Below are 19,839 nucleotides of genomic sequence, written 5' to 3'. Positions count from 1 at the left end.
TTGGTCAGATAATCTGTTGGTGTGAATGCACCCTCACTGCTGCACTTTGAAAGGCCGATGGATGTTAAGAAATAGATTCAAAGTGCATTCCCAGGTACAAAGCCAAAATCAAGATCAATAAAGCAATGAGCAACCTATTCAACTAAGGCTACTTTCACACTCTCGTTTGGTGCAGATCTGTTCAGAACGGATTCGTTTGTATTATCTTTAACATAGCCATGACGAACACCATTGAAAGTCAATGGAGGACGGATCCGTTTTCTATTGTGCCATAGAAAACGGATCCATCCCCATTGACTTACATAGTGTGCCAGGACAGGTCTGTTTGGCTCAGTTTTGTCAGATGGACACCAACGATGCAAGCAGCGTTTTGATGTCCGCCTCCAGAGCGGAACGGAAGCTGATCAGAGGCAAACTGATGGATTCTGAGCGGATCTTTTCCCATTCAGAATGCATTAGGGCAAAACTGATCAGTTTTGGACCACTTGTGAGAGCCCATGACTGATCTCGCAAACGGAAAGCCAAAACGCCAGTGTGAAAGTAGCCTAAACCAGCTTGATGTCTTCTACTCCCTCTTCAGACTGTTGAGATTTATACTAAGGCTCTATTCACACGTCCGTATAATGGGTCCGCATCCATTCTGCAAATTGCAGAACGGGTGTGGACCCATTCATTCTCTATGGGGACGGAATGGATGCGGAGAGCATTATGTGCTCTCCACATCCGTAATTCCAGAGCACGCCCCCGATCTTCTGGTCTGCGGCTCTGGAAAAAAAATAGAACATGTCCTATTCTTGTCAGCAATTGCCGGCTGGGTGTATTGCGGATTTTCAATGCATTACGGACGTTTGAATGGGACCCTAAGGGAATTGTGCCTGTAGTCTCGCAAGGCATATCTTCTACTGAACTTGGCAGCTCAACCATTCAGAAAACAGGGCTGAGGAAACACTAGTGCTAGACGCTCAATTTATTATACGAGGACCTGCATATAGTACAGTAATGGCTGCCTGCTCTCTGAGTGCAGTGGGGAGGAGGCTAGAAACCTTCTCCAGTATCTCTGTGCTGACACAGATCAGTCCTATGTCCCTGCAGACTAGTTTCTGAGGCAGCTTGAGAACCAAATAATGGAGGTACAGAAAACATCACACGTCTGGCTCTCCGGTCCCTGCTGTGTCCTGTAGTGCCGCTGCTGATCGGCAGGGGTCCTGGGTGTTGGATCCCCACTGATCAGATACTGCTGACCTGTCCAGAGGCTAGTTCATCAGTGAAATATTCCTAGAAATCCCTTCTTAAATGTATAAATTACAAGTTTTACCAAATCTTTCCCACAAGACTATATATCAATCTGCTCAGCTCCTCCTGCCTGCAGACGGCATGGCTTTCTGTGGCGACAGGTCCTCTTCAAGCCTAATTGATAAAGCATCTAGCAGCACCAGAACAAGGTGCAGAACTACTGGCTGCAGAGTTGCTCTGCTCCCACAAAGCAGGAAATTGCAAGATGTATATACGGTATATATTTTGCTGTGATTAGTGGGGTAATTAAGAGCACTTTAGAAACATTTTCTATGACTGCTGCTGCCCTGTGTTGACAGTGTAAGCTGTGGCATCCATGCATGTGCTCCACACATGGGGCAAGTTTGAGGGTGACATTCATTACATCAGTTCCTTGGTCGTACTCCACATGTAGCCCTGATGAATTTACCATGTTGTACAGAACAGAGTAAAGTATAACCGATGACAGTGTACCCTCTGTGTTGCCCATTGTACAAAATGGCTCAGCCATGGAAACAAGAAGATTTGTGTGATGTATTTCAGTAATACACTAGAGACAGTTTGTCTTATTACAAAATAAATATTTAAAAATGGGGGGGGGGAATAAACCACAAAATATCCATTGCCTCTAAAGCGTTCTAGATAGTATTACTCCAGTTCTTAACCCATAACGTTTTGTAGCAAAATCCAAGGGGCTGTGCCTCAACTTGCCATCTTCTGTAGGAGGTCAGTGAAGCTACGGGCACAGGTGCATAGTACAGAGACGCTAACTGCCATAGCCTTGAGTGCAGCAGGAGATGGGTACAGGGCAGCAGCCTCCTTTGTTGCTAGAACCACTTCCTTCAGTGCTTGGCAGAGGGCACCTCCTTCACCGGCAAGCTTAGCTTGAAGTTGGTTGCAACTAAGCAGTCGACCAAGTGTGTCCCCAATGAACACAAGCTTGTGTGCCGCGATCACCAACTGCTTTCCATGTCCTACAAAGACTCGTGGGGGTTGAGAGGTTGCGCTGCCAAGAAAGGTATTCACACAAGATTGAAGGGTCTGTAGATGTCCATGGCTTTGAGATGCATAAAAGCGAAGCAGATGCAGATCTTCTTCAGCTGGTTCTGGGCATGTGTCAACCTTGGAAAGAATTGAAGAAATATGCCAATGAATGTGAGAACATAGGTATCCACAGGCTATGCCATAGACATCTGCTAGATGCAGGACCCATTACGGTGATGGCTGCATATATGCTCGGTTCTCTATTCCTTTCTGTGGGAGCTACGCAAACAGCTAAACACTAGTAGGAATGCTATACCCTATAGAAAAGAACAGAGCCACTTTAATGGGGTTGTCCGTGTCCAGAGCTGAACCCGGACATATCATAATTTTCAGCCCTCCTGCCATGAGCATTTTTGCTTATGTTTTTACACCGCTAGGTGGAGCCTTCTGCCGAGCAGTGTTCCTGGTGACGTCACCAGCGCTGATGGGCAGGCTTTAGCGCTGCCCTCGCTGTTTTACAGGCTACAGCAGCGCTAAAAACCGCCCATTAGTGCTGGTGACATCACTGGGTTCACTGCTAGGCGGAAGGCTCCGCCTAGTTTTCACCATAGAGAGCCCGATACGTCACCGGATGTGATCTCCAATAAATGCCTTTTTCCTGCGCAATTTAACACAGGCAAAGGAGAGCATCAGAGCATGAAACGCTCTTGTCAGGGGGGCCGAAGATTGAGATACAGTGGATATAAAAAGTCTACACACCCCTGTCAGGTTTCTGTGCTGTAAAAAAAAAAAAAAATGGGACAAAAATCAGAATTTCAGAACTTTTTCCACCTTTAATGTGACCTATAATCTGTACCACTCAATTGAAAAACAAACTGAAATCTTTTAGGTGGAAGGAGGGAAGAAAACAAAAAAACTAAAATAATGTGGTTGCATAAGTGTGCACACCCTCTTATAACTGGGGATGTAGCTGTGTTCAGAATTAAGCAATCACATTCTTAGGGTCCATTCACACAGGCACAGGCAGCTCAGTAAAGTAGCACCAAACTACACTACACCCCCCCCTGTCACTTATTAACCCCTTATGAACCACTGATCACCCCATATAGACTCCCTGATCACCCCCCTGTCATTGATCACTCCCCTGTAAGGCTGCATTCAGATGTCCGTATGTTTTTTACGGATCCACAGATACATGGATCTGATCCGCAAAACACATACGGACATCTGAATGGAGCCTTATAGGGGGGTGATCAATGACAGGGGGGTGATCACCCCATATAGACTCCCTGATCACCCCCCTGTAAGGCTCCATTCAGACATTTTTTTGGCCCAAGTTAGCGGAAATATTTTTTTTTATTATTACAAAGTCTCATATTCCACGAACTTGTGTCAAAAAATAAAATCTCACATGAACTCACCATACCCCTCACGGAATCCAAATGCGTAAAAATTTTTTGACATTTATATTCCAGACTTCTTCTCACGCTTGAGGGCCCCTAGAATGCCAGGGCAGTATAAATACCCCACATGTGACCCCATTTCGGAAAGTAGACACCCCAAGGTATTCCGTGAGGGGCATATTGAGTCCATGAAAGATTTAAATTTTTGTCCCAAGTTAGCGGAAAGGGAGACTTTGTGAGAGAGAAAAAAAAAAAAAAAAAAACTATTTCCGCTAACTTGTGCCAAAAAAAAAAAATTATATGAACTCGCCATGCCCCTCATTGAATACCTTGGGGTGTCTTCTTTCCAAAATGGGGTCACATGTGGGGTATTTATACTGCCCTGGCATTTTAGGGGCCCTAAAGCGTGAGAAGAAGTCTGGGATCCAAATGTCTAAAAATGCCCTCATAAAAGGAATGTGGGCCCCTTTGCGCATCTAGGCTGCAAAAAAGTGTCACACATCAGGTATCGCTGTACTCAGGAGAAGTTGGGCAATGTGTTTTGGGGTGTCATTTTACATAAGCTGGGTGAGATAAATATCTTGGTCAAATGCCAACTTTGTATAAAAAAAATGGGAAAAGTTGTCTTTTGCCGAGATATTTCTCTCACCCAGCATGAGTATATGTAAAAAGACACCCCAAAACACATTGCCCAACTTCTCCTGAATACGGCGATACCACATGTGTGACACTTTTTTGCAGCCTAGGTGGGCAAAGGGGCCCACATTCCAAAGAGCACCTTTAGGATTTCACAGGTCATTTACCTACTTACCACACATTAGGGCCCCTAGAATGCCAGGGCAGTATAACTACCCCACAAGTGACCCCATTTTGGAAAGAAGACACCCCAAGGTATTCCGTGAGGGGCATGGCGAGTTCCTAGAATTTTTTATTTTTTGTCACAAGTTAGCGGAAAATGATGATTTTTATTTGTGAAATCCGAAAGGTGCTCTTTGGAATATGGGCCCCTTTGCCCACCTAGGCTGCAAAAAAGTGTCACACATCTGGTATCTCCGTACTCAGGAGAAGTTGGGGAATGTGTTTTGGGGTGTCATTTTACATATACCCATGCTGGGTGAGAGAAATATCTTGGCAAAAGACAACTTTTCCCATTTTTTTATACAAAGTTGGCATTTGACCAAGATATTTATCTCACCCAGCATGGGTATATGTAAAATGACACCCCAAAACACATTCCCCAACTTCTCCTGAGTACGGCGATACCACATGTGTGGCACTTTTTTGCAGCCTAGGTGGGTAAAGGGGCCCACATTCCAAAGAGCACCTTTCGGATTTCACCGGTCATTTTTTACACATTTTGATTTCAAACTACTTACCACACATTTGGGCCCCTAGAATGCCAGGGCAGTATAACGACCCCATTTTGGAAAGAAGACACCCCAAGGTATTCGCTGATGGGCATAGTGAGTTCATAGAAGTTTTTATTTTTTGTCACAAGTTAGTGGAATATGAGACTTTGTAAGAAAGAAAAAAAAATCATCATTTTCCACTAACTTGTGACAAAAAATAAAAAGTTCTATGAACTCACTATGCCCATCAGCGAATACCTTAGGGTGTCTACTTTCCGAAATGGGGTCATTTGTGGGGTGTTTGTACTGTCTGGCCATTGTAGAACCTCAGGAAACATGACAGGTGCTCAGAAAGTCAGAGCTGCTTCAAAAAGCGGAAATTCACATTTTTGTACCATAGTTTGTAAACGCTATAACTTTTACCCAAACATTTTTTTTTTATCAAAGACATGTAGAACAATAAATTTAGAGAAAAATTTATATATCGATGTAGTTTTTTTTGCTAAATTTTGCAACTGAAAGTGAAAAATGTCATTTTTTTGCAAAAAAATCTTTAAATTTCGATTAATAACAAAAAAAGTAAAAATGTCAGCAGCAATGAAATACCACCAAATGAAAGCTCTATTAGTGAGAAGAAAAGGAGGTAAAATTCATTTGGGTGGTAAGTTGCATGACCGAGCAATAAACCGCTAAAGTTGTGAAGTGCCGATTTGTAAAAAAGGGCCTGGTCACTAGGGGGGTATAAACCTGTGGTCCTTAAAGAGGAGCTTTCATCTGAATCAAGTAAGTAAACTGAATATACATACATGGAGAGCGGCGCCCAGGGATCCCCCTGCACTTACTATTATCCCCGGGCGCCGCTCCGTTCTCCTGTTATAGGCTCCGGTAAAGTCACAGTTAGGCTCCACCCATTTGAGCCTGCCGCGGTCTCCTTCTCCTATGCTGTAGCGCTGGCCAATCGCAGCGCTCAGCTCTTAGCCATGCTATGAGCTGAGCGCTGCGATTGGCCAGCGCTACAACATAGGAGAAAGACGCCGGCAGACTCAAATGGGTGGAGCCTAACTGTGACTTTACCGGAGCCTATAACCGGAGAACGGAGCGGCGCCCGGGGATAACAGTAAGTGCAGGGGGATCCCTGGGCGCCGCTCTCCATGTATGTATATTCAGTTTACTTACTTGATTCAGATGAAAGGTCCTCTTTAAGTGGTTAAAGGTGGAAAACGTTCTGAAATGATTTATCTTTGTCTCATTTTTTTTTATATCACAGAAACCTGACATTTTAACAGGGGTGTGTAGACTTTTTATATCCACTGTATGTCCAGGTTTAGCTCTGAACCTGGACAACTCCTTTAAGCGGGGGCTGAGCGATAAGCTGACCCTTTCTATGTATTGGATTGTTGGAGAACTGCAGGGCAGGGTCTAAGCTCACTCACTTGAATGGGGCTTAGCCCCACCCACGCCAGTGATACTAGTCGTGACGTTACTGGGCCTGAGGGATATAGAGACGGCCACGGCGCTCCTGTAGTGTCGCTCCTTCTCAAACAGCTGATAGCAGGGGTCCCGGGTGTCAGAAGAAGATTTTGCCATGCACAATAGGCATTAAAATAATTACGTTTTTATGTTAATATGGTTACTTTAGAAACTGTTTAGGAAGCAAAGTGAAAAATAGTTTGCCAATATATTAAAACTTTCAAAACTATTAAGAAATAAGATGGTGAGGTTTTAGATGGGCATGACGGACAAACTACCTCTTAATCATGGAGCAATTAAAGGCACAATGACTCACCATAAATTCCGCATATCTTCCAGCAAGCCCATGCACCTAGAATGAAATCTATGCCAGCTCATAGCCTCATTTACTGGCGGAAATAATTATAAATCTGCCAGGGCCCCTCCCACACCACATCCCCGTTTCAGAATGTGGCGAGGGTGGCAGTAAGTTGCCTTTTTTAAAAAAAATACCAAGTGACAATGATACATCTCCCTCAGAGTGCGCACAGGCTCCAGAAATTTAAAATCAGGTCTGCAATATTTGGGAATTGGACGAATATAACAAAGGTCTGGACCAGATATCAATATGTAGCCAACTATGGTTAGAAGTCATCTGTATACAAATAGACTGATGGATTTGGGGAACGGGGGGGGCGGGAGTCATCATTCCCTGTAGATTTGCGACTTTACAATGCATTTTAAACTTTTCTATTCACAATCTGCATTTTACACAGCCCTCATAAAACCTACGAAAAGAGGGTGTGGTGAGTCCAGAGTCATCAGCCCTGACTGAAATCTACAGCGGCTCCGAGCTGGCATAGATCTCATTCTAGCACACGGAGAGCGGGAGAATGCAGGCGATTTATGCTGTCATACATTAATGGCCGCCTCCGGCAGTGCAGGCCCTATCAAGACAGGCATAGCAAAAGCTGGTCTTGATAAATCAGAGCTTTAATATTTTCACACATCATCGTTTGGATCCTTTTAGATGAAAAATCCTCATCCTGGCCCTGATTTGAACACATAAAGATAAGTCCAGCGCATGAGGAAATCTCTTACCTTTCTCTCCGGTAAAGGTTTCTGTTCCACAGTCTTCTGTTGGTCTTTGGATTTTGATGTGGTTTGCACATTTGTACCCTGGTAGAAATTTAAGATCAAAATGTATTCTGGTGAAAGGGTGTCAGAATATGACTGTTCCAAGCAATATGTATTTGATGCAGTGGGGATAAATGGTGGATGAGCTTTTACTCACCTGTAAATGAACATAGTGATTGTCTCTGCACTGAATTCTCTCGTATTCACTGTCGGCATCCTCCCCAGGATCACTAGGGGTTCGATGAAGGATAGGTGGTGGTGGCAGAGGTCGATCCTGAATGCTACCCTTGCGATGTGATGCAGGGGAAGCAATGGGTATTGCAGGAAGTGGCCGTCGGGAAAGGCTTTCACTAGAAGACAGCCGAGGTCGGGGGAAGAGAAGGGCTGCATTTGCAGTCACCAGTGCCACAATACACCCACTTTGCTCCTGAACTAAGTGAGTCAGTGTTACAAACTCGGCCCCACCGTCCTGTAGTGCCTGCAGTGCATGTTCCAGTTGCTCTAAATATCCAGAAAGTTCTCGATGTAGTGATGGGTCTGAGGCTTGGCAAGAGTGGAGAAGAACAACTTGTGCCAATCCAACAAAGTCTTTAAGGACTTCAACACCCTGAACTGTTTCTTGATTTTCTATGCATCCTCTTCTTGCACCTTCCTGAAGGCCATCTCTCACAAGTATCATTGTCCTTTGTAGCTCCTGATGTTGCACTCTCAATGACTCCACTGTACAGAGCCCATCAGTACGAAGATCTCTAGTCAGAAGGGATGGCAGACCCGACTCTCTACTTCCACCAGAATCTACCGATCGAGTACTGCCAGTGCTGGAAACTGAAAGACGGTGGGTTTGAGGTGGGTCAACAGGTTCTGGTAAGTGGCCACAACTAAGAATATCTTCAGGAGCTTCATACAGATTCTGAAGGCCAGACACCCGTTTTAAGTTAGAGGGCATGGAATAAATCCCCTCATCTTCCTCGTCCTCTAGTGTCACATTTTGAAATGTTGGTGGCACATCATAAATGTCTTCTGGAATCTCCTCAGGTGGTGGGACAGCCTCATCTTTTACTTCTTTTAGGCGCAACACAGGGCTATCATACATTGATTGTGTATCTTTCAGCAATGATGATGGCATATCGTAAACCTGCAAGATATAGGTAGAAAATACCTTACTAAATGGAGCCTGTCACCTCCAGAATCAGTCTCAAAGAAAGCTTACTTCTATGTAGGGCAGGTACCCTGAAAAATAACCATACATTTTGTGTGAAAATGAAGTCCTTTAATCCTGACAGACGCTGCTTTTTTATTTTTATGCAGATAAGGTTTTTGGGGCACAATGGGCAGAGACACTTCATGCGGTGATCTTGGCATCCTGTATGTCATTGTTACTGCCTCTGAAATCGAAGGGACTTGCGACAGCGGTCTTTTCCTGGGAGCGCTGTGCACCTGAGGACCAAATGGTTCTTCCACACAGACTGAGGGAGCTATTTGGTTGCCATCACAGCCTCAAGTCTTCTGAAGGCTCTGAGGTCTGTCATAGCGAAGTTCCTATCACACCCTACCGCAAAAATCAAGCCATCTTATGGCTGCGTGAATGGAAATTAAAAAAATAAAAATTAAAAAAATGGCTTTAGGAAAGCAGGGAGGATCACATTAAGGATGCAGCTTATTTATTTTGATGACCTATCCTCAGGATAGGTGATCAATATCAGATCAGTGGGGGGCCGACTTCCAGCTGATCAGCTGTTTGATGAGAGCAGCCTTCTCTTCATTGTTTACCTGCCTGCTGTCGCAACCGCAGCTGTGTAGTTACACCTAAACCGTCCCATTCACTTTGACGCCTCCTTCCTATTAGGCCTCTTTCACACTACCAAGGTTTTTTTTCAGTTTTGCAGGCTGTTTTTTGCGTTCCGTATATGGAACCATTCATTTCAATGGTTCCGCAAAAAAAAACTGAATGTACTCTGTATGCATTGCGTTTCTGTATTTCCGTTCCGTTGAAAGATAGAACATGTCCTATTATTGCCCGCAAATCACGTTCCGTGGCTCCATTCAAGTCAATGGGTCCACAAAAAAAACACAACACATATGGAAATGCATCCATATGTCTTCCGTATCCGTTCCGTTTTTGCGGAACCATCTATTGAAAATGATATGCACAGCCCAATTTTTTCTATATAATTACTGTATACGCCATAGGGAAAAACGGAACGGAAACGCAACGGAAACAAAAAAACGGAATGGATCCGTGAAAAATGGACTGCAAAACACTGAAATAGCCATACGGTAGAGTGAAAGAGGCCTTAAACTGAATAGGAAGGAGCTGTCCCATAAAGTGAATGGGGTGGCTTAGGTGTAACTACACTGCTCACCACTGCAGTTGCGACGGCGGGCAGGTATCCAATGAAGAAAGAGCAGCGCTCATATGAGCGCTGCCTTCTCTTTAAGCAGCTGATCGGTGGGGGTGCCAGGAGTAGGACCCTTGTCAATCTCATATTGATGACCTTTACTGAGGTTAAGTCATCAATATAAAAAAAAAAGCGGACAACCCCTTTAAGGGGGTTAAAATTCATGTATTTTTGGGAGGCAACATTTATCTTCTGCTGTCTCAGGCTTTTTTTTTCCTATGAAAAACAGCTCCCAAGTGCCCAGCTGGACGGGCTTTCCTTTTCATAACACCCAGGTCCACTGCCCTTCCCCGCTGTGTACTCAACTTCCCCTTTCACCTGACATCGCGGGGAGAAACAGACAGTGGGGAAGGGTGGCAGGCTTGGGCACTTTGAAAAGGAAAGCCTGTCCAGCTGGGCACTTGGGAGCTGTTTTTCCCTGGACTTGGAATAAACACCCAGATGACATAAAGGTATAGTTCTAATACTTTTACCGCGTTCTACTGGCCATTGCTGGTAGTTATATTGGTGACATTTACGTGACAGACTCCCTTTAAGCACTTAATGATAGACACCTCCTGATTTTTGTGGTTTTACAATGAGTGCACCTTTATGTGAAGGCATTTTTTGTTTCACATTTCTGAGTATTATTAAAATGGAAATTTAAATTGGCTGTATTTTTCATTTTGCCATAGTTATTTTAATGGACACTACCCAGTGCTCATCTATGACATTCTCAGAAGCTTTTCAGTGATTATTGAGCATTGTCCAAGAAAGAGGAGCAGCTATTTATTATTATGTCAGGACAGCGATAACGCTAAGGTCCTAACACATACATTTTGGGCTGTAAAAACGGGTTTTGCCACCTGCACTTTTCGCAAACTGTGTTTATCCACTAGTGTTTTCATCATGAATTTTTCCCCCGATAGAGAAAGTGATGTGAAAACGCATGAAATAATCCCAAGAGCTCCAGCATGCTGCGTTTTTGAAAAAATGCCACAAAGACAAAAAACAAAGCTTAAATTAACAAAAATGGCAGTAACAAAAAACGCTTGTCCCTTTTTTTTTTATATTTCCCATACACCTTCAGCTATCATCTTGAAGCTGCCATATTTACCACAAAACGTGCACCAAAAACACCACTATATGCAAAAGTGCATAAAAATGCACGTGAAAGCACCCTAAAAGTTGTTAAATCGTTCTCACCTCTTGTGGACAGAGCTGAGGCATCTCCACCTGACGTGGAGAGTTGTAGATGTCATCTTCAGATGTAGGTGGTGAAATACAAAGGCGTGCAATCGGTGGTACTTGATATACCTTAGAAAAGGAAGAAAATTAGTCTCCAGAACTTTATCTGCCGCAGAACCTATTGAGTTCTTTGTCTAGCTCACCTCTGTGCACGATGGGGCCTGTTCGTCTTTGCAAGTATTTCGTTTGTCTTCAGGCTTTTGTGGATTTGAGGTCACAACAGTAGCTCCTAGAAGCCGAGGTGCTTGGTATTCATTTTCTGGTAATTCTGACTCTGGGAGAAGCCGCAGTCTGTTTCCAGGAGCAATTCCTTGCTTCCCCCTAAGCGAGCAACGCCACCATCCACTGAGGGCTGGAGGGTCTTTTTCGAGAACCAGCATCACGTCACCTCGATGAAAGCTAAGCTCTTCCGGACTCTCAGCAGCATTGTCATACAAGGCCTGTGCCAGCTGTGCCTAAGTGGAAACAAAAGCATATAAGATGGAGATACAGGAGTCAGATAGAGGAACTGTACGGTAAGTGAAGCTAGGTGTACATAAGTGGTGCATTTTCCATTTTTTCTGTTCTATAAGAACAGAAGAAAAAAAATAATAATTATTGGAAGCACCTGACCCAGGATATGGCACCTGACTGATCCCATTGACCTGGATTGGTCCATCAGGTTTCCACCATTCTGCCGGACAAAATACTGCTACATGTAACGGTATTGTGTCCTGTATTTTTTGCCAGAATCTGCGTTGGCACATATGTGAACTGATCCCAACTTTACAAGCTCCCTGGAGCACGGTGCACATCTGTTGGGGAATACCAGGCATGCTACTGAAGCTCACTAACGTGCACCTCTATCCCAGTCACAATAAAACCAGAGAAGAAATACATAAAACAGCTGGGGCCTTCATGCATTCAGTCTGAAAACTACCATTTCTACCCGTACTGCCTTCATAATATACAGGATAAAAGTCACACAAATTACATGCTGCTATTTTGGTGTAAGAAAATAAATAAATAAATAAAATACTTCCTGCATTAACGATCACACAAAGCGAAGGTCACTGAACAAAAAGTAATCCAATTGCAAACCAAAGTGCAACCCTCAGTGGCGTGCATATTAACCCCGCAGAGATATGAAGGAAGACGCTGCTTGTCAATTAAAACCAGATCAGATACAGACACACCCAATCGCTGAGTAATTGCAATAAACTAGAAATCTGAAGTGCACACAATTCTGATAGTCAAACATCAGACCAGAGACGCCAACTCCACAATGCCCAGCATTCTTCATGGAAGATCTCAGACCAGAACCTACTAAGCTGGCCCAGGGGAGGCTCACCGCTACCCTCTCGATACACAAGGTCATCGCTGGTGCTCGCTTCTGAAGGTTAAGGCGTCCGGTATTGCTTAAGAATCTCCCTGCTCACCCTGCCATGTCTTTCGCCCATCATGCAGAAGGATCCTGTCTCTTTAAGAGAACAGAACATGTGGCGGTGACATCATCCTTGATACAGAATAAAGAGAAAGGGAGCACGGTGTCCAAGTCAATGCCCAGTATAAACCGGATCTAGCATCTCTCGTGCAATCTGAAAAGGAGATGGACAAGGCATCTCATTTGGTGATCCTCGTACGACCCAGTTGCGAGTTTGCAGCTTGCGACCTTCAGCCAGCTAGTCGTGTCCTAACAACGACAGCTCCTGCAACATAACGCGTAATCTCCCCGACATCCTGATGGAAAACGTGCGTGCACAGGCTCTCCCATCACCCCATCCTCCAGTTGCTCACAGGAGAAGACAGCTGGCCGCCTTTACAATGGGAATGTATAGCTCTGTGGCCAAGGGGAGGAAGCTTCTTTCAGGAGGACTTGGCCATGTAACATTGTGGATAGTCTTGGATCGTGTTCTCTTACATTACCCCATTAACTATATAGCAGAGAAAAACCACAATTACTAGGATAATGCAGCGTCTTCCCAGAATAACCCGGGTGGAAGCACTTAAGGGAGTGCAGTTCATGCCAAGCTCCAGCCAACAGTAAAAACTGCTGAAGTCTGTAACATAGGGCATGGTGGTCTCCTGCCATGATATATTCTGCCAGCCACACTCACTAGGTACTGCTAGCTATGCTGCGGCACAGGTGCATCATTGCACGCTAGGCATGTGGGAAAGCTGGGTGACCGCTCATTGCAACAGCCCTTTCCATCAAAGTTAGAAAAAAAACGTTTAACTTGCTCCAGTAATTTTTTCAACTATTCCTTCCATTAGGGCTTTCTACAATGGTCAAGTCACCTTCAATCAGACCATTAACAAGGACCCGTCACCTCTCCCGACATATCTATATATTTGTATCTTCTCCTAACACTCTGCATTGTGCTCTGTTATTCCTCTTAGGTGTCTATGAACTGACAACTGGGTGTTTACTAGTTGGGGAAGAGGCACCCTGCACACTGACACTATTCAGTCAGTGCTCCATATGTAGGACACCCCTGTGAGAGTTTTCTTCATGCATTTCCAGGAGGAATAACAGAGGAATGCCACAATGCAGCATTTTAGGAAAAGATGATCCAGAACAGTTAATACAAGTTTACTTAGAGGAGACAGGCCACACAGGGCAGCGGCACTGCATATGGAAAATCCACAGTGTAAGGGCTCATGCACATGGTATTTTGCTTCATCCAAAGTCGCTTCGTTCAAAACTTCGGAAGACTGTTGTACGGAGATTCGTCCTTGTACAGTATTAGAATACACGTATGGGCTCCGGACTAGTACCTCGGAACCAAAGCCGAGTTCGGTTTCAAGTCTTAAAGGGGTTTTCCACTTTAAAAATCAACTACCGAAGTTATTCAATGAAGTCACACGCGACTTTGTGAATAACTAACTTCGGCTGATCGGAGCCCGTACATTCTAATACTGTATGGAGACGGATCTCCGTACAGCATTATTCCGAAGTTTTGAACGAAGCCATTTCAGATGAAGCATCGCTCAACTCTAATGATGACCTATCCTCAGGATCGGAGGGGGTCCACCGCTTACCAAGCACACTGCCGTCCACTGCAGCTCAGCCCCATTCACTTCACACCGTGCCGTGTTCTCTTCAACAGCCGATTGGTGAGAGTACCAGGAGTCGGCCCCCCGCCGACCTATCTGGAAGTTAAATCATGAATATCAGAATCTTGGACAACCCCATGAAGAAATAAGAAATCTCATCCACAAATCTGCACAGAACCTCACCGCAATGAGGATTTTAAATCCAGCGCAAGTCGATTTATGTTGCAAGTTTCTAGCCTTTGCAGAGGGTAAAACCTGCGGCAGATCCACACAATTTACACCATGATCTCTGTACTAGAAGTGCATGTGTCCTAAAGGGGCTGTATAGCAGTTTATTCACAGTACCAAACATGGCCTACTGGACAAGCCCTTTAAATCTACTATATACACATCAGTGAATGGAATACAGCAGGACAATGCGATCAGGAGGTTACATGACGTGAGGTCACATGGGCAGAAAAGCCCTCTTATTAATCTTACTTTATGGAAACCCACAGAATTTCCGCAGCCTGGGGGGGGGTCACTGCTTGGCCCTGTCAATCAAAGCAGCAAGGGAGGGGCTGGTTACGGAAAGGAGTGGAGCTTGGGTGCAACAAGAGCAATGGTGACGCCCTCATTGCACTAAAGGTCTAATTTGCATATTAGGAAAACGGATCATAACTCAGGAACTGAAGGCTACTTTTACACTTGCAGCAGCAGGCTCAACACTAGCCCACCGTGCCGCCAGAGGTCCAGCCGCAGCACGGCAAACATGCTGAGAGACAGCCGGACAAAAAAAACGCAGCGTGCTGTAGTACTATTCCGGCCTGTCCCCATTACAGTGGGGCCGGAGCAGACTTCCGGCGGCACGGTGGGCTAGTGTTAGCATGGACCGGCAGGCTGTTCCCCCACCGGAACAGCCTCCCGGACCCTGCTGTCCTTCCCCACTGTATAAAGAGAGATCTAGCTGTATACATCTAGGATCTCAGAAGTAGGGATGGATGAAAGATACATGGATCACTTCACTATGAGATCACTGACAGGAGGGAAAGTGCAGAGAAGCTACTGAGCATGTCAGTCCACCTCAGGACAGCAGAGGGCGATACCAGAGAGGAAAACGGGGCGGACTGGGAAGTAAAAGTGGCCCCCTTGTAGGCAGAGCCAAACTGCTAGAAGGTGTCGCCAAGCCAAGAAGGCAGGGTCAGCCAACCATTAGGCATGGTCATGGGGCCAGTGCAAACAATGAGCCTTTTCACTAGGCAGGTCTAATGTACAAGTAGGGGCTCAATCAGACAACTGTAAACATTTTTCCGGTCCGCAAACTGCGGGTACACAAAACGCGGATACCGGCCGTGTGTTATGCATTTTGCGGAGCGGCCAGCCCTATGATAGAAAAGACACGCTCTATCTTTTTTGTGGGGCCATGAAATGGAAGTACGGATGTGGACAACACGCGTGTGCTGTCCGTTCCAATGCGGACTCAAATATACGGTCGTGTGAATAGGCCCCAAGGCTGTGGTGACATTTCAGTTATTTGGTCAGTGAATGTAAGCCAAAACCAGTAGTGAAGTCTACACAGAGAGAACGTAGAAGGAAAGATCTAGACCGGTGTCTGCTGTTTTTGACCTGCACCCAATAACTGATGGAAATAACGGACGTGTGAACGCAGCCTAAGTGAGGCATTACACTGGTAGAACGGGCCAATGCATCTGAAGGGGATGCAAACATGCGTTATGTGGGGGACATATCAGAAAACACAATACAATGTCAATTTCTACATGGTAAATTTTGGGGTTCACTTTGCAGCATAAGGCCTCTTTCACACGACCGTGTGTCCCCCGTGGCCGTATTGCGGCCCACATACGCCAGGTCTAAAATACACGTGTCAACAGCCGCGTGTACTCTGCATCACGGATGCGGACCCATTCACTTGAATGGGTCCGCAAATCCGGAGATGCGGTGCAGAACGGAAACACTACGGAGCGCTTCTGTGGTGTTCCGTTCCGCAAAAAGATAGAACTTGTTCTATCTTTTTGCGGAACGGAGGGATCGCAGAACCCATTCAAGTGAATGGGGTCGCGATCCACATGCGGTTTGCCCACGGTTGGTGCCCGTGTATTGCGGACCGCAATTTGCGGTTCCCAGCACAGCCACAGGGGACACGCGTTTGTGTGAAAGAAGCCTAAGGGACATGATCACTTTATTCTGTGGTCAGTATGATTATAGCGATACCAAATATATATATATTATAGTGTTTAAGTTTTACTACTGCTGCACAAAAAAATAATAATAATAATATATAGAATTATTTTTTATATTTTTCATCGCTGCATCCCAACACCCACAACTTTAATTTTTTTGTTTTCATTGCTATCATTTTGGGGGTCATTGCCCTATTCGTTACATAATAGTCTATATGGGATAACCCTTTTAGAGGGGTATTCTGGCAACCTCAAGTTATCCGTATACAGCGGATGAGGGATCACTAACTGATCAGTGGGGTTCCAACCACTCGGGCCCCCTACCAATCCTGAGACTAGTGGTCCCATACACCCGGCCTGATGGAGTGCAGCCTGCCACTCCATCCATTCTCTATGGGACAGCTAGAAATAGAGTACAGCGCTTGCCTATCTACGGCAGAACTACGGAGAACGAATGGAGCGGCAGAGCGCATACTTGGCCTGCTGCTGCATCCCGATGGGGGTACAGGACCCCAGTTCTCAGGATCGGTGGGCCTCCCCACCAATCAATTATCACAACGTAAAGCTACTCCAAATGTAATGTGGACCTAGCCCAATGCAAGACACAGGCAAGTGGAGAAGAAAGGGAGACGTCTGTAAGCAATGCTTGGGATAGCCAGCATCATGCACACAAACGTATTTTCTTTCTGTGTCCATTCCGTTTTTTTTTGCAGACCGCAAAATACATACGGTCGTGTGCATGAGGCCTTAGGGTTCTCCACATGTCCATTCCTGTGTCCCCAAAATATGGATGTGGTCTGTGTCGTGGCCGTGTTTTTTTTGCAGACCCATTGACTTCCATGGAACCTAGGTCCGCATTTTGCGGCAAAGTGTAGGACATGTTCTATTGATTGCAGAACGGACATATGGATGTGAGCAGCACCCGCACGTCTGTTCTGCAAAGGATAGAACACGTCCGATGCTTTGCTGCAACCACGGAAGTCAACGGGTGGGCAAAAAACACAGACGCAACACGGACAGTATTTGTATTTTGCGGACTGCGAAATACACACGTCCGTGTCAGATAAGAGAATTGCTGCCTCCAAATAATGACACTAGAAACTAAGGGCCATTCATGGCACTTTAAAGGTTAATAAACCTCAGCGTTTAAAGGAAAAATAAAGAAAATTAGATTGAAAACTGGTGAAAAAAAGTTGTCTGGCAAGAGCGCGAGCTGTGTACTGTACAGTACACCCAAATGATGTCACCCTGTGTGACTTTCTCCACACACAAACACGCGTCCCACACCCAAGCGGAGGACAAACAGCCACCAACATGGGGCTAAAGCGAGGATCCGTCCACATCACCACACACACAAGCAGGTCACTTACTGGCATTGCGTCCTCTGTGCCAGGCACTCACATGCCAATGGAGTGTACCTCAGAAAACACAGGTGTCCTCACACCGCCTGGCACCTGCAACAACAAACACAGTGAAAATGGCACCCAGCCTGGAAACATGATCCCAAGGCTGGCACTGGCACCTACCGAGGTAGGGGAGTACAAGGAAGTGAAGGGGAGACTGGGCAGGTAGAGCTCAATGGAAGGATAAGCAGTGGCAGCCATAGTCCAAGAGGCAGAGGGTCCTCCAGGTGAGGAGAAGAAGCAGGAAGAGGGGGGCAAAAGTCTGGGGGGGTCTCACCTCAAAAGTGAGAGTTCATCCTTCCTCACAAGTCCCGGGTCTCGTCCTACAGCACAGTGCGCAGGGGGAGGGAAGGACTCGGCACAAAGGTGGGGGAAGACATGGGAGTGCAGGGACCTGGAGGAGGAGGAGGAGACTGAAATACGAGATGAGCCCCACTGTACGAGACTGGGTGGGCGGGGGGATGGGAAGCTCCTGCCAGCCGTACTTAACACCTTACTCGCCGAAGGCACGGCCCTCGCGAGTTAACCCCTCAGCTGCCTCCGGTCTCTTCCTACAGCGAAGTGGAGGGGCCACAGGCAAGGGCCAGCTGTCTATGAAAAGGCTGCTGTTCAAATGGTTTTCAGTAGAACAGTAGGTTTCTTGTGAGAAGGGCCAGTCAGCACCAGCCTCCAGTCCTCACACACAGGGGTCCTCTGTTCTGGGCTCCATCCCCCATCACCCCCTGCTCCTCTTCTGAGCTGTCAGACCCAGCACCATGGAGGGATAGATATATATATATATATATATATATATATATATATATATACATACACACTCTTTCCATGTGTCAATGCCATGATGATATAAGTGATTACAATATTAGGGCTCATACACGCGGCCGTAGTTTCGGTCCGCATCCGATACACGTTTTTTTACGGATTGGATGCGGACCCATTCATCTCAATGGGACCGCAAAAGATGCGGATAGCACACCCGTGCGCAGTCCGTGTCCGCAGCCCCGCAAAAAAAAATCTTGTCTGTTTTGCTAACAAAGAGAGGACATTTCTGCAGGAGTAAAAAAGAAATAAAGATGGCGGCATGCGCTAGTCCAGTATCCGTGATTTCTGCACACCGTATCACGGAGGCGGACCCATTCGCTTGAGCAATCCGGGAGATACGGTGCAGAAAGGAGGCACGGAACGGACAATTGAAACCAGTAAAGAAGAGTGCTATAGAGAATCACAGGCTCATGCACACAAGCTACATTACATTCAAGTTGTACGGAGCCATGATAGGACCCCGGTACAAGGGTATGAGCTTACTATATGTCACAGAGAAGAGACTAAATAAAATGTAGCATGCTTCGGCTACTTTCACACTCGCGTTTTGTGCGGCTCCGTCATGGTCGGATCCGTTCAGATAATACAACCGTCTGCATCCGTTCAGAACGGATCCGTTTGTATTATCTGTAACATAGCCAAGACGGATCCGTCCTGACACACAATGTAAGTCAATGGGAGACGGATCCATTTTCTATTGTGCCAGATTGTGTCATAGAAAACGGATCCGTCCCTATTGACTTAGGCTTAGATCACATCAGCGTTCAGCTTTTCCGTTCTCCTGCTCCGTTATAGGAGCAGGAGAACGGAAAGGACGGATTCGGCACATAACTGAGCCTACGGACCCCATGGACTATAATGGGGTCCGTTAGGTTTCCGCTCAGAAGATGATTTTGGAGCGGAGACAAAAGTTGTGCGCGCAGGACTTTTGTCTCCGCTCCAAAATAATCTTCTGAGCGGAAACCTAACGGACCCCATTATAGTCTATGGGGTCTGTAGGCTCCGTTTGGCTCAGTTATGAGCCGAATCCATCCTTTCTGTTCTCCTGCTCCTATAACAGAGCAGGAGAATGGAAAGGCTGAACGCTGATGTGAACTCGGCCTTACATTGCGTGTCAGGATGGATCCGTTTGGCTTAGTTTCGTCAGACGGACACCAAAACGCTGCAAGCAGTGTTTTAGT

The 19,839-nt window shown here is 45.8% G+C and overlaps 1 protein-coding gene across 2 annotated transcripts; it reads right to left on the bottom strand.

Moving 5' to 3' along the window:
- Positions 1-1,796: 1,796 nt before the first annotated feature.
- Positions 1,797-18,229, bottom strand: EFS (embryonal Fyn-associated substrate). 2 transcript variants are annotated; one of them, XM_040416897.1, is made up of 8 exons: positions 18,117-18,229; positions 17,807-17,890; positions 14,242-14,352; positions 11,364-11,675; positions 11,179-11,289; positions 7,752-8,729; positions 7,559-7,636; positions 1,797-2,394 (listed from the first exon to the last, which is right to left on the bottom strand). In XM_040416897.1, exons 2-8 carry the CDS (start codon positions 17,810-17,812, stop codon positions 1,975-1,977), a joined length of 2,016 nt encoding a protein of 671 aa, XP_040272831.1. In that variant the 5' UTR covers positions 17,813-17,890; positions 18,117-18,229; the 3' UTR covers positions 1,797-1,974. The 2 variants fall into 2 exon arrangements, with proteins under 2 accessions (XP_040272831.1, XP_040272832.1); XM_040416898.1 differs by lacking the exon at positions 14,242-14,352.
- Between the last annotated feature and the right edge of the window lie 1,610 nt (positions 18,230-19,839).

This window comes from Bufo bufo, chromosome 2, assembly GCF_905171765.1.
Source record: "Bufo bufo chromosome 2, aBufBuf1.1, whole genome shotgun sequence".
Taxonomy (NCBI): Eukaryota; Metazoa; Chordata; class Amphibia; order Anura; family Bufonidae; genus Bufo; species Bufo bufo.
This window is presented reverse-complemented; position numbering and strand designations above follow the sequence as displayed.

Excerpts from the sequence above, each read along its gene's own strand:
- EFS (XM_040416897.1), bottom strand. Across the intron at positions 11,290-11,363 it reads AGGCCCCATCGTGCACAGAG|GTATATCAAGTACCACCGAT; the intron begins GTGAGCTAGACA and ends TCCTTTTCTAAG. Across the intron at positions 2,395-7,558 it reads AACCTTTACCGGAGAGAAAG|GTTGACACATGCCCAGAACC; the intron begins GTAAGAGATTTC and ends ATTCTTTCCAAG.